This window comes from Triticum urartu, chromosome 3A (genome assembly GCF_056163025.1).
Source record: "Triticum urartu cultivar PI428250 chromosome 3A, HENAU_Tu73, whole genome shotgun sequence".
Classification (NCBI taxonomy): Eukaryota; Viridiplantae; Streptophyta; class Magnoliopsida; order Poales; family Poaceae; genus Triticum; species Triticum urartu.
Window position 1 is genome coordinate 519181263 of NC_141875.1, and position 14347 is coordinate 519195609.

The 14347-nt window shown below is 45.0% G+C and overlaps 1 protein-coding gene across 1 annotated transcript; it reads left to right on the forward strand.

Moving 5' to 3' along the window:
* Window positions 1-1405: 1405 nt before the first annotated feature.
* On the forward strand, window positions 1406-2429 carry LOC147980345 (transcription factor PCF7-like). Its single transcript, XM_087547544.1, has one exon. The coding sequence runs from the start codon at window positions 1539-1541 to the stop codon at window positions 2235-2237; it is 699 nt and encodes a 232-aa protein (XP_087403670.1). The 5' UTR covers window positions 1406-1538; the 3' UTR covers window positions 2238-2429.
* Window positions 2430-14347: the final 11918 nt, after the last annotated feature.

Consider the following 14347-nt stretch of genomic DNA (forward strand, 5'->3'; position numbering starts at 1 on the left):
GAGTCGCATTCTCCGGCACCCCGTATGGTGCATCAGTCCGGACGGCGCAACTGCGTCATGGTGGATGTCGCTGGGGCTCGTCCTAGAACAGATACATCATCGATCTGACGTCCACCGACACCGTTCGGGTTCCGAGCTCCGACGAGGAAGAGTAGGGCATGGGAGACGGCTGTGTCTTGAGTCCCGTGAGCCAGCTCCTGTCCCATGCCCCACTCTACCTTACCAGCAACCGGACTAATACTCTGGAGAACAAACCTGGCCGTCGGACATGGGCACGGCAGAACCGGACGAGCTTCGCTTAAAGATCGGTTTACGTTGCATGTAATAATATGAATTTAAGGTTTCAAATTTGAGATGTCCGGCTGTGAAATCAAATATTTGAGACGTGGTTGGTGTGTCCGTGGACGCGCCCGCGGGCTTTGAGGGGTCAGATTTGTCAAGCCTGGCTGTAAATGCTCTAAACTAAGCAAGACTGCATGCACCACATGTCCTTCTCAAGGTTTACATAATATATGTGGGTAAAAAATACTAGTAGAAGCATAATAATGATCCACCTTTTGGACGGAAGGTCACTCACTCCCTCGCTAGATCTTCTTTCGCCCCTCCCTCCCATCGGATCGATCCGAGTGTGAGCTTAGCTAGCACACAAAGAGCTAGATTGCCAAGATAAGATCTACACTGCACTCACTGCCCTCTTTTGCTTGTCACTTTCACAAAAGGGAGGCAGCAGGCAGGCCGGCCGACTAGCTAGCGAGCGAGCAGCTATTAAGCTTGTGTGGTTCCGCCGTGGCCATTAAAATCTTTGGGTTCTCCCTCAGTGTCGAGCTGAGCTAGGCAGCACAAGAAAGAGATATGGCAATCCCATGCAGGAAGGAATAGTAGTATATACGTCCTTCCTTGTGTGCTCATATTTCGTCCTGCGATTAACTATCTGGCCTGGCCGGCTACCCCTTTCTTCCCGGCCGGTTGGTTGTTGGTGGGGTGTGGGGAGTGGTGTAAGATTGAGGTAGCTCAAGCTGGAGGAGGACAAGAACCGGTTGTCCAAGGGCTTAGACCCTTGGAGCAACCCTACTGCCGCCGCCGCCACCAGCACCCTGCACTACCTGCTCCAGGAGAAGGAGAGAGCGCAGGCGCAGGCGCAGCTCCAGATCTACCACCAGCAAGGGTTCGGCTACCTCCACCAGCACCGGAGGCAGCAGGCAGCAGGGGGAGGCGCCGATGGCGGCAGCAGCGGCGAATCCACGCCGGTGGCGGACGCCCTGGCGACGGCATTCGGGAGCGGGCGCATCGTGCGGTCCGCGGCGGGGCGCAAGGACAGGCACAGCAAGGTGTGCACCGCGCGTGGGCTGCGCGACCGCCGCGTCCGCCTCGCCGCGCACACCGCCATCCGCTTCTACGACGTGCAGGACCGCCTCGGCTACGACCGCCCCAGCAAGGCCGTCGACTGGCTCATCCGCAACGCCAAGGCCGCCATCGAGGAGCTCCCCGACCGACCCGAGGAGGCGCCGCCCACCGCGGAGCCCGAGGCCGCCGAGCAGATGTCCGAGCAGGTGACCTCCACGTCGTCCTACGGGTTCGGCAACCCCGGCGGTACTGCCATGACCAACTCCTTCCTTCAACATTCACTTGGCGCGGACCAAGTCTCCGACAGCGTCAAGTCCTTGTTCCCTTCCTCGTCCACGGCCACCGCCGGCGGCCACGACGAGTACCGGGGCTCCCCGCCGGACCTCCTGTCGCGCACCACCAGCAGCCAGCCCCAGGAGCTGTGCCTTACCCTCCAGTCCAACCAGCATAACATGTTTAGCCATGTATCTCCCAACCATCACGGTATCATCTCGGGTGCAGGCGTTCCAGGGTGGCCGGACCACGGCCAGAGAATGCCATCGTCGTGGCATGCCTCGGACAACGACGCGGGAGAGGGCCGTGGCGCCGGCGGCAACGGCGACAGCTACATGTTTGCAGGCATCCTGGCGCGGCAAGGGCTGGACCAAGGCCAGCTCTTCTCGTCCAATGGGGAAACCCTTCAGTCCAGTGCTGGCTGGGCCGCGTCTGCCCGCGCTTGGCTAGACCCTCTCGCCGGAATCCACCAGCCATCGGCAATGTCTGGGCAGATCGGATTCAGCCATCTGGTTGGCGGCGGCGGCGGCGGTTTTATGGGGTTCCTCGCGCCGGCTGCACAGCGGCTCCAGCTCCAGGGCGAGGAGGAGGAAGGAAGCGACGTGATGCGAAGAGACTGATGAACCGGCCGGCCGGCGCATGAGGTGTGAGATTTCTGTTAACCACTTCATTTGATCCGGTGCTCAGTTGTATGTCATTTTATGTAGGGTTTATGCCATCAGATTTGTCATTAGCTGTTACGACTTTTATATTCATTCATGCATGTACAACTATGGCTTAATTAATTAAGAGTACGTTCCCTTGGACCTCGACAGCTTTACTGTTGCATTAGTTGCTCCTGTTGCTGTTTTTCTCCCCTTTGATTTATTCTCGGCATGGACAAGACACGGCGATGATGAGATGAAATGATCTGATGATCTTGACGGTTTGCCCCCTTTGGATATTTTAATGTTTCTTATCTGGCTATACTCTAAGCTAAGGAATATTCAAAGACTTTTAGCAAATTTAAAGGTTGTCGTCCCCATAGCAAGCTACATCCCTGATGATTCCATAAAGGCCCCTAAATCTCTGCAGCCTCCAGTAACATCTAGGCAATGCAGAGGCCAGCAAAAGGGAGAGTTAAATAACTTAAAATATGGCTGAACTGAGAAAGTATTCGATCCACTACTGTAGCTGTTAGGAGGGGCATGTGTAATGGAAATGCTGTTTGCTGCTTCTGCTATGTCCATGCTGCTGATAATGATAGGGGGGCAGGCAGGAGGAAGGGCGGAGATCTGCTCTCGATGCCTCTATTATTGGAAGTGAGTGGCATCTTTACCTCTTCGCTTTCTCTTCTTTTCCTTCCACTGTTTGGGGGGTATCTTTTTGCTCACCGGACTGTGAATCTTCTGGAATTGCATGCTGTGTGTCGACGTTTACCGTACTTCTCACAGTTGCATGAAAGAGGCTGAGACAGTAACAAACCAACATCCGGCTAGTTTGGCAGTGGCTCGCCGGTGTTTCTTTCTCCTTGTCCTAGTTTCGAGCCTAGGCTAGGCACTTTGATTAACCGCACTTTGCGTGCATGTGAGGATCCATCTCTTCTGATTTCTCAATTTGTTTCCGAGTTCATGGAACAGTTGATAATTGTGTCCTTAATTTCCCTGCAAGAACAAATAAGACACACAATAATTAATCTATCATATCATACTCAAATAGGTGTTAGTTTGCTTAAGTCAAAATTCACTATTCCAGTCTCCGTGGAGATGATATATATGATAGTCAGTCTATTCATGAAAGTGAAACTTAGGCTCAGATTTTTTTTTAGTTTGTGGCTGTTAAACGGTAGAGCTAAGCTAGCGTGTACCATATAATCTGCGGTTAAAAGTAGACATAAAATTTTGGGGGAAATAGGAGTATTATGGCAGACCACCTCGTGATTTTTTAGAGCAGAAACTGCCGCGACTTGAGTCACACTTACATTTTACCTACAATTTTTGAATGATTTTGTACACATCTCCTCTCCCCTTCCCTAGTACTCCCTCCATCCCATAATATATATATAACGTTTTTGCAAGCTAACATAGCTTGCAAAAACATCTTATATATGGGACAGAGGAAGTATTATATAATTATTTCACTATGTTGTTTTATATTTAAATTATAAAACCAAAATTGAGTCCATTATTTGCATGCATCTATTTGGAAACGATGAGCAGATGTCCTAAGAAAGAATGGTATAATAACCATGTAGGTCTACATGCGATGATCAAGCATGCATGTAGTTTTGAACACATAATATATGCAAATTTACTAAGACTGGCTAGGTTTTGGACTGGGCTTAGGAAAACCCAGCATGAAAACACTGAACCCATTCTAGCTTAACCCAAAAAATAGATGAATAGTGGACTTTAATTAATTGAATCATTTTGCAATACATTCTTTTTTTACCCATTTTCAAAGAAAAAACTAGTTTTTAGACATTTCAGGCTTGTGAAACAGGCTTCGGGCATAAAAGTTGAGGTTTTGTTAGTTTTTCAAAAGAATATACTACTCCCTTCATTTCAAAATATAGGTGTATTAGTTTTTCAAAAGGTCAAAATTTTCTATATATGTTTGACCAAGTTTATAGCAAAATACATCAATGTCTACAATATTAAATAAATAAAATATAGAAAATATAGGAGTATTTTGTGAAGAATCTTATGATAATGATTTGATATTGTACATACCGATATTTTTCGCTAACTTTTGTGTGTGTGTTGGAGGGGGGGGGGGGGGGGCTATTTATTCATCAACCAATGCCAAGGTCTTGCATACAAAACATATGCACGTCACCTGGAAGTGCCCTGAGCCACACCGCGGTGCGCTCCTCAAACCTACCAAAGTTTGCTAAGAACTGACTCACATGACACACGTCTAAAATTAGCAAACTTAAACTCTAACCTCTTGATCTCATGAACCAGCATATATTGCATAACGCAATTTATCTGTAGTCGTGGTCAAAGTTAAGAGAAGTTCGACTTACTGAAAAATTAGTACACCCTATATTTTGAAACGGAGGAAAGTAGTATAATTTTTCGGTGATATTTCTTTACAAGAAAAGGCCTCGACCCGGTTCCATTTTTATTAAAAATGAAACCAAGTATCTGGATACAGCAACAAACTCGCGTTCACAGACTGAATTGACTGTATCAGCACACAAACAGCTAGGGAAATAAAAAACCAGGTTCAGCTTGCTCACACAAGGCAAGTTACATAGCGCAAAACCATCCCAGGGGAGGGACCAGCCAGCAGAAAGCATAAGGAAACCAAGGTGGGAGGGGAGAACGCAGAACAGCTCCAGGAGCTATCTTCAGCGAGCTCCCCTCATGCACCAGCTTCAGCGATGATTCTTCTGCCAGCTTCGCCGGTCCAGCAATGGTAGCAGCCCACTTAGGAGAGGAGAAGCTCACCAGGTAGCCATCCTTCAGCCTGGATCTGGCCACATCAGAGAGGTGGTGGGCGCCTCTGATGTATGGTTGTGAAATCCAAATGCATAAAGATACTTTAATTGGCCGGTTTATGTGGCATCGTCCTCTGACAAATTATGGAGCTCTCAACCGAACTTGGAATAACATCTCATGCTCATGCGAGATACCATTTGAAGATCATAAATTCATAGAGAGAAATAAAATCCCTCTTTTCAAGCCGTTAGTTGTGGAACGGGAAAGCTGCTAGCTGCCCATAGTGTTTTTTACAGTGCTCCTGGCATGGCATGTCATCTGTACATCGTCTCTCTCACCTTGTCGTGCATTGGTAGCTTGCTCAGACGCCGAGCATGATAGGTAAAGTATGGCACACAATGATTGCAGGCTCTCTTTCCCATTTGAAGATGCTGAGGATAGGTCACTTTCTACTGCCATAGGGCAGATCCCCAGTACGCTGCCAGCTACGGCCACGCTCTTTTCCATATAGTGCTCACAGGCCGGTGTACTTTCTGGCTCTAGCTTGTAGACGAGTCCGGAAAATTATTAGTATAATACTCCTAGGAAGACACGCTGCTGTAAGACTGTAAAAGGACTGATAAAATTTAGTAAGTGCTCAGCAAGATGCATGCATACTGGCTGTGTTCGTTTGGCCCTTCTGTGTGTTTGGGCTTAAGATGATAATGTTAGATTATCGTCTTCGGTTTAATAACAGAGTGCTCCTCAACATGGTGTAGTCGTAAAGCCCTAGTAGTACACTTGCTAAAGCGTACATTAGCATCAAGCCGACATCTTGTTACGAGTACGTACAGCTCATGCTTGACACTTGAACAGCAGCGCCACGTATTCTCTCTTAATGTCCCTCTCCTTGGGTCCATATATATGAAGCTCGAGTAGCTTCCAAAAAGAATTATCAGTACTTGATAATAAAAAGTAACGGAATTCATAATGGCATACTCAGGACATGAGGTATTCGAGGGCGAACACTCTTAAGACATTGCGACGCTGGGTCAATGAAGCGTAGATAGTGAGGGGAGGTATCTTGCTCCGCCACATGTGACCCGTTCCTATGATAAGCTTGCAACTGACATCCCACCGGTATACTTCACAATTGTTAATTGCCGACTGAAAAGCAATTATTTTACTGTTCTGTTAATTGCAGACTGAAAAGCAATTGTTTTATTTCGGCGCCCCTAAGGATAAGCGATGTATATCTCCGGCCCAAAGACCTTGTCTTAGCTTGATCTAGATACGGGTGTATCTAACACTAAGACATGTGTCTAGATACATTCATATCTACGCAATTCTAAGACAAGCTTTTGGAGACGGAAGGAGTATCTTTTAATTTTGAAAAAAGTGCTTTTAGGGATATGTGGTACTTAATATACGTCCCTCGGTCCTCTCGTAAAAAAAATATGGACACAAATGGGGTTTGACACACTAGTAGAAAACAGGACATTAGTCCCGGTTCGTAAGGGCCTTTAGTCCCGGTTGGGCAACCGGGACTAAGGAATCGGGACTAGAGGCCCCTTTTTTAGTCACGGTTGTGTTACGAACCGGGACTAAAGGGGCTCCACGTGGCCGCTGTGGAGCGCTCAGGCAGGAGGATCTTTAGTACCGATTTGTAACACCAACCGGGATTAAAGGCCGCCACGCGTCAGGCGCTACCAAGCGCTGGGGTTCAGGGTTTTGGAGGGGTTTAGGGTTTTGGAGGGTTTAGAGGTTTTATTTTGTGTTTCCCTTTTCTTTTTATGTTTACCATTCAATTCTTTTTCATTTTTATTTTATGTTTTGTTTTCCACTCAACTTGACGCTACTACATATAGCAATGAAGGAACCATTACACAACATCGTCACGAATGTAGAGAAGTGACATTTTTCTCCGTGCTTGGTCGAACAACAAGTTTTCGTATATATATTCGACGCTACTACATATAGTACACGTTCATGCATATATACAATATAATATCTCTTACGATCCCTAATATCTAATTACCAATTCCCGATGGTATTCTCCGGTTTTAGATATGACCTCTTCAAATAAGAATCCCGTCGATTCCTCTTTCATTTCGGGTTTTCAATTTCATTTTATGTTTTCCACTCAACTTGACGCTACTACATATAGCAATGAAGGAACCATTACACAACATCGTCACGAATGTAGAGAAGTGACATTTTTCTCCGTGCTTGGTCGAACAACAAGTTTTCGTATATATATTCGACGCTACTACATATAGTACACGTTCATGCATATATACAATATAATATCTCTTACGATCCCTAATATCTAATTACCAATTCCCGATGGTATTCTCCGGTTTTAGATATGACCTCTTCAAATAAGAATCCCGTCGATTCCTCTTGAATTGCTCATACGCGATCCTTTGGTAGGAGATCGTACCGCATCAGTTCGATCCAATTTAAAGAAGGAGGCCAATATATATGAATGAAACTCAACACAATTGATGGTAATAAAATAAAATTGTGAATATTGTTTAGGTACTCGAAGTTGTTCTAAAATTCCGCCCTTCTCACATGTCGTCTGGCAAATGAACTCGCAAACGTAGTATTCACATAAAGTATTCCCGTCTTCCTGTCTCAAGCACTCTACGATAATAGAGTTCAATCAAAATAATAATCAAGCATGATAGTGGTATTCAAACTAGAATAAAAGAGATGCGCGGACCTAGCTAGTACTACTTATGTTGAGTTGTCGAAATTGCAGCTCGTCTTTCCATTCACCCCAAACCTTCTTGGTGAACCGTTTACAAACCCTGCCCGGTAAAGAAAATGAATAAAGGAGTTATTAATTACTTGATATTAGGAAATGAACGGAAGTTGCCGATATAGTGCGATAATGATTGAAATTACTTCTGGAGCATTTCACTCAGGTCCACCCACATCTTAGGGTCTTTATGTTTCGAGTCCATGACAAGTACTACTCCTTCGTCAAGCTGAATGACTAGCAGAATAAACTGGAACCTGTGCACGCATAACTCATCAATTACACTTAACATGAAGTAAGCGAAACATAATGTGTACAAGACAGTAACACTCACATGAAGTTGTAAGGAAATAGTATTTTCCCTTTTGGTTTGTTGTTTCCTTAACGCCCTTAGCAAGTTATTCTCTGTTTCCTCGTCGTTGTTTTTTACCGTATATTTATGTATGTTATTTGGGTTAATGAACCCAATGTCATAGATTTGTCCTCTTTTGCATTCGAGAATCTTCATTCTGCATAATATAGTGAGGATAATTTTACATGCAATGAACGAGCTGAGCTAAAGACTTAATTACAGAAATAATACTTATAGACAATAACAACTGACGATAGATTTGTTGATGGCGTCTTGATTGTATAACTGAAATAATTCATCAAATTCAATGTTTATCTCTCATTTCAACCAAAGAAATGCTCGTCTCTAATTCCAACCATAAGTCAGTTGTTCCCTTCCTTTGAGGCTTGCATGTATCACTCATGCAATCTTCGCATTTGTGTTGGTAGAAGCCAGACCTCCTCAGGCCTGACGAGAGGCTTCCCGTGCTGATATTTGTATGCTAAATCAGCCGTGGGGAACTCTACCTGGCATAAGTATTGAGCAAGAGTGAAACCAAGATCACGGGCCGCTGCCTCCGGAACATAATCGATATCGGGGAACACGTTGAGCTGGGGACATGATTGGTTTTTCTGTTCTCCGAGCTAGGGAATTGTTTTCCCCCTTGCACTACTACTTCCTGACCACTGCACATGTTCTTTATGTGGCTTCATAATAGAGCGGTCATAGTTTGATGGCAGCGAAGGCGGTGGTCGCGTAAGGTTTTCCAGAAAGTGCTTCGCTTTTGTCGGATCTCTTTTCTCCTTTAGCTCGGGCCGTTTCAGTGTAAGCTGGCATTTCACATCGGCATCCACGACCTTCTTGGTTTCCTCATCAATCAATTCGTACGGTAACTTGGTAGGAGCCTCCTTGACGTTTTTCCTTGTACCTGCTGAGGATTTCTTCATAGTTGTTGTACTAGCCGCCAGAGCAGCGGTTCTCTTCCGCTTATCCACCGGGGGCTGAGGCGGCGGAGACGGCTGAGGCGGCGAAGATGGCTGAGGCGGCGGAGTCTATTGACGCGGCGAAGACGACTGAGACGATGGAGATAGAGTTGGATTGCTACTCTGAGGAGTCGATAGCCTTGGCGTCCAATGTGGAAGCATGATGTGTTCCTTTTTCCATAGAATGGTACTTTTTCTGGCACCTCCCAGTTCAGTCTCCCCTTCACCTGTAGGGAAGTCAAGCTCCAGTTGCTCAAATCCCTTGATAACTTCATCCACCCCGACAACGGCATATCCATCTGGAATCAGAGAGCAATGGTAAGTTCCATCACGTACGGGAGGTAAGGCAAAGCTGACCATCACCTTCACGGATATGTACATACATTTCACATGTAGCTCACAATTTTCCCTCTGTGTGATATCATCCATGGCATAGCGAGGAGCCATGATATCTTCTATGGGTCGAACGAGCTTCGTGAAAGCCATGCTACTTTTCCGTTGAGATGGTGGGCCGGCAGTATGGAATGCAGGATCTTCGTGCCGCTGAGATGGGTCGGTAGCTTGCTGGCTGGTAAGTGCCTCTATTTGCCTCTGCTGCCACGCTAATTTTTCTTCTATATGAAGCAGTCGGTTTACATGTTGTTTCTTTTTTTCTCTCCGGCTTCTATAAGTGTCACTGCAGTCGGGAAACCCAATCTTCCATGGAACGAAGCCTGATGTGCCTCGTGTTCGTCCACTGTGTTCAGCATTCTCGAGGGCGCGTGTCAGCTTGTCGTTCTCTCTGTCGGGAATGAACTTCCCGTCTTGCAAGTCCTTCATTGCATCTTTAAGGGCATTGAGGGGTGTTGCAAGTTTATCTTTTGTAAAAATGCACTTTGCTGTTTCTGGGTTCAACTTTCCCCCATGCCTGTAGAACCAAGTCTTTGCCCGTTTGGCCCACTCCAATGTCTCTGGATCGATCCCTTTATCAATCAAGTCGCTCTCAGTTTTCTCCCACTTAGGCCTGGCAACCTTGTAGCCATCTGACCCCATAACATGGTGATATTCCTTCTTTGCAGCATTGTTATTTATTTCTGACCTTTTATTAGCTTCATCTGATGTCTTGTACTTCACAAATGCGCCCCAGTGATCTTCTATCTTCTCATATGCTCCGGTGAGTGTTGGAGTCTTGTTTTTCAGGATATAGTCTTGGTGTAATCTTTTCTTCCAGTTGCAGAATTGTGTGGCCATCTTCTTAAGAGTCCACGCCTTGACTTCTTGCTCTATAACTTTGTTATTTGGATCCACCTCTGCGGTAGGGTGAAATTTGTCATGAGCGTATTCCAAAGTATTTCTTTGGATCTATCGTCGACATAAGTAACTCCATCCGCCTTTGGCTTATTCCATTCTCGACTGGTGATCGGGGTGATGTCCCTAACAATAACTCCGCAGTGACTTACAAATGCTTTTGCGTTTCGCGCGAGACCAATCGGTTTACCATCTTCAGCGACTTCTACGATCTTGAACCTTTCATTATCGCTCACCTTTTTTTCGGGCCTCATTTCTTTATAGAAGATTGGCTCGATCCGGAGGGCTAAAATAAGAAAGAAGCATTAATATATGTATATATAAATCAATTAATGCATCTAGTCAGCAGAGGCTTAGTTAATATACCTCGTCAAACTTTGTAATAATTAAGGTTCCAACACCGGAGCCATCATCTTCTTCCTCCATTCCCTCACCAGAGCCGTCATCTTCTCCCTCCATTCCATCACCGGAGTTATTCAAAAACTGTGAGGTGATATCATCTCCATCACGGATTGTTTCCCCCAACATGTCTTCTTGTTCTTCGTCTCTGCCGTGTTCCATAGTTTCTGCAAACACTTGCAAGTTATTTCACTAATACATCTCGAATAATCCAATTAATGCAATAATAATATCACATAATATCACTAATACATCTTGCCCAATCAAACTGGACATCGACTCGCGGTCCCTGAGCCACGGGCGGTGAACACCCAAAGATCGTCGGGGACTCCTCACCGGCGATCGTCGGGGACTCATCCCGTGATCATATTCGTCATCACCATTGGTTCATCTATTCATCATCACCACCGGTTCATCTCATCGAACCATAAAAAACATCTCAAATTATCTACACTATCTAACTATCATCTAAACTATCTAACTATCTAACTATTATCTATCTATCAATCATCTAACTATCTAACTATCATCTATGCATCTAACTATCAAATTAAGCAATATATTCTTTGTAAATTCATGAACAAAAAAATCAAGGCCGCTCACCGTGGGCTCGATGGATATGGCTGTCGGCTGGGGCAGATGGGAAGCATCGGACACAGGAGCAGCCGGCGGGCGGCGTCGGGCAGAGGAAGGCGGCGCGGTCGACGTCAGGCAGAGGGGGCGGCCGGTGTCGGGCAGAGGGGGCGGCCTGCATCGGGCAGAGTTTGGTGGCGCGGCCGGCGTCAGGTAGAGGGGGAGGGCCGCCATGATCAGGGCCACGCCGGAGAGGCGCACGTTGGGGAGTTGGAGGTGGCGCGGGGGTGGATGCGGGCTAAGTGGCATAGGCGCGGCGGCGGTGCGGCGACGAGCAGGGAGCAAGGATGGCTAGCTGCAGCGGCGAGGTGAGATCGGGCGATGGTTTGATCTATATGTCCCGGGCGGTGGCTAACACCGGGACACCAAGGCACGGGAGTTATATACCCGTGACCTTTAGTCCCGGTTTCAGCTACGAGCGGCACCTTTAGTCCCGGTTTCGGCCACGAGCAGGGACTAAAGGTTCACCTTTAGTCCCGGTACCAGCCATCAACCAGGACTAAAGGACCACCTTTTCGGCGGCCCAAATTTCACGTGGGAGAAGGAACCTTTAGTCTCGGCTTGTTGTTGCAACTGGAACTAAAGGACCTTTAGTCCCGATGCGTGGCTGGAGCCGGGACTAAAGGTTTCTTCATATTTAGAGCTTGATAATAGATTTCAAAGTGATTCTTTTTGTGTAGAAAACTCTTAGAATATTTAGATTTTTTGAGTGAATCTTTTTTCTTTAGGTCACAAAAATTATAAACTTTTTGTTAGTGCTAGTAGTTCTCTAATTTGAATTCTTTGAAATTTGTCTGAATCACTTGTTTGTGAATAACTTTAGTTTTAAAATAGATTTTTGAGTGATTCTTTTTCCTGCTGTTTAATATTAGTATGTTTTGTCAGTATGTTCAATTTGGGAATTTTTAGGATATTTTAAATAGGTGTTTTAATCAAAAACAGATTTTGTTTAGCTCTTTTAGTTTTATACCTTTTCCTTTGTTTTAATTATTTTAGTTTCTGCATTTTGAAGAAATTATTTGACAGATTCAATTTTACAAATTGAAATTAATTCTTGTAAAATGCATAACAATTTGAAAATTAAAACAAATGAGTTGATTCAAATTTTGTGGATTCATCTCGAAGATTTCTATCAACTAGTATCATTTTGACAGGAAGTTGCATAATTATGTCAAATTCTTTTTCTTAACATAACCTACACATTCATATTTTGTTTGGACATAATTGCATTGATTAACTCCTCAAAAATCATGTTTCAAATGCCAAAATGCCCTAGCTCTTACAAAGATTCCGACGTCAGAAGGGGGTAGCAAAGTGAATTTTTTTTCTTGCTTGTGTTAGGGTAACCCCTAGGAACACCCAAAACACATGTATACCATAATGCTTACAAAGATTCCCTCCGGTTTATCCGAAGTGTGATTTTCCAACTATAAGTCCAGAAACTCACTAGAGTGAAAGTGATGACGATGAAGCCGGTCACATCCCAGAGTGGGATCTTGGGGTATAAAACTTATTCTTCGCGTATATCCATTGCTTATGATTGCATCGTAGGCATGGAGAATCCTCGTCATTTAACAGGATGCTTGGGACAGTCTTCACTGTGAAGGGAAGAATCTCATCAAACTTTTCATAATCTTCTGACATGTCTGTCTTGTCCTCCACTCCCATGATGTTTCTTTCCCCTGAAAGAACTATGTGGCTCTTTCGCTCATCATATGATGTATTCGCTTCCTTGTCTTTTCTTTTTCTCGTTTTAGTAGACATGTCCTTCACATAGAAAACATGCGCCACATCATTGGCTAGGACGAATGGTTCGTCTGTGTACCCAAGATTGTTGAGATCGACTGTTTTCATTTCGTACTGCGGATCCACCTTTACCCCGCCTCCTATCAGATTGACCCATTTGCACCAAAATAAAGGGACCTTAAAATCACGTCCATAGTCAAGTTCCCATATCTCTTCTATGTAACCATAATATGTGTCATTTTCCCTATTGTTGTTTGTTGCATCAAAGTGGACACCACTGTTTTGGTTGGTGCTCTTTTTATCTTGGGCGATCATATAAAATGTATTCCCATTTATCATGTACCCTTGGAAAGTCAATACAGTCGAAGATGGTGTCCTGGCCAACAAGTACAGCTCATCTCCAACAGTGGTGTTATTCACGAGATGTGTTTGCAACCAATCGGTGAAAGTCGCCAAGTGTGCACGTGTAATCCAGTCATCAGACTACCCTAGGTGTTGGGAGCGTACAATATTCTTATGTTCATTGATATACGGGCCACCAAGGTAGAACTTTGTAGAACTGCGTAGTGTGCATGAGTGAAAGAATGCCCGTCCCTACATATTACTGAATCCTTTCCTAGCATGCCTTTCCACTCCGTCTCCCCTCATGCCTCGATTGAGGAATACCAATCGGCTGAAGGTCAGGAATAAAGTCAACACAAAACTCAATAACCTCCTCTATTTCATGGCCCTTGGAGATGCTTCCTTCTGGCCTAGCACGGTTATGAACATATTTCTTTAAGACTCCCATGAACCTCTCAAAGGGGAACATATTGTGTAGAAATACATGACCTAGAATGGAAATCTCTTCGACTAGGTGAACTAGGACGTGCGTCATAATATTGAAGAAGGATGGTGGCAACACCAACTTGAAACTGACAAGACATTGAACCAAATCATTCTGTAACCTTGGTAGGATTTGCGGATCGATTACCTTCTGGGAAATTGCATTGAGGAATGCACATAGCTTCACAATGGTTAATCGAACATTTTCTGGTAGAATCCCCCTAATAACCCACAAGTATAGGGGATCGCAACAGTTTTCGAGGGTAGAGTATTCAACCCCAATTTATTGATTCAACACAAGGGGAGCCAAAGAATATTATCAAGTATTAACAGTTGAGTTGTCAATTCAACCGCA

What these genes read in the sequence shown, in the direction of transcription:
- LOC147980345 (XM_087547544.1), top strand. Translation starts at nt 1,539, where the DNA reads ATGTCCGAGCAGGTGACCTCCACGTCGTCCTACGGGTTCGGCAACCCC.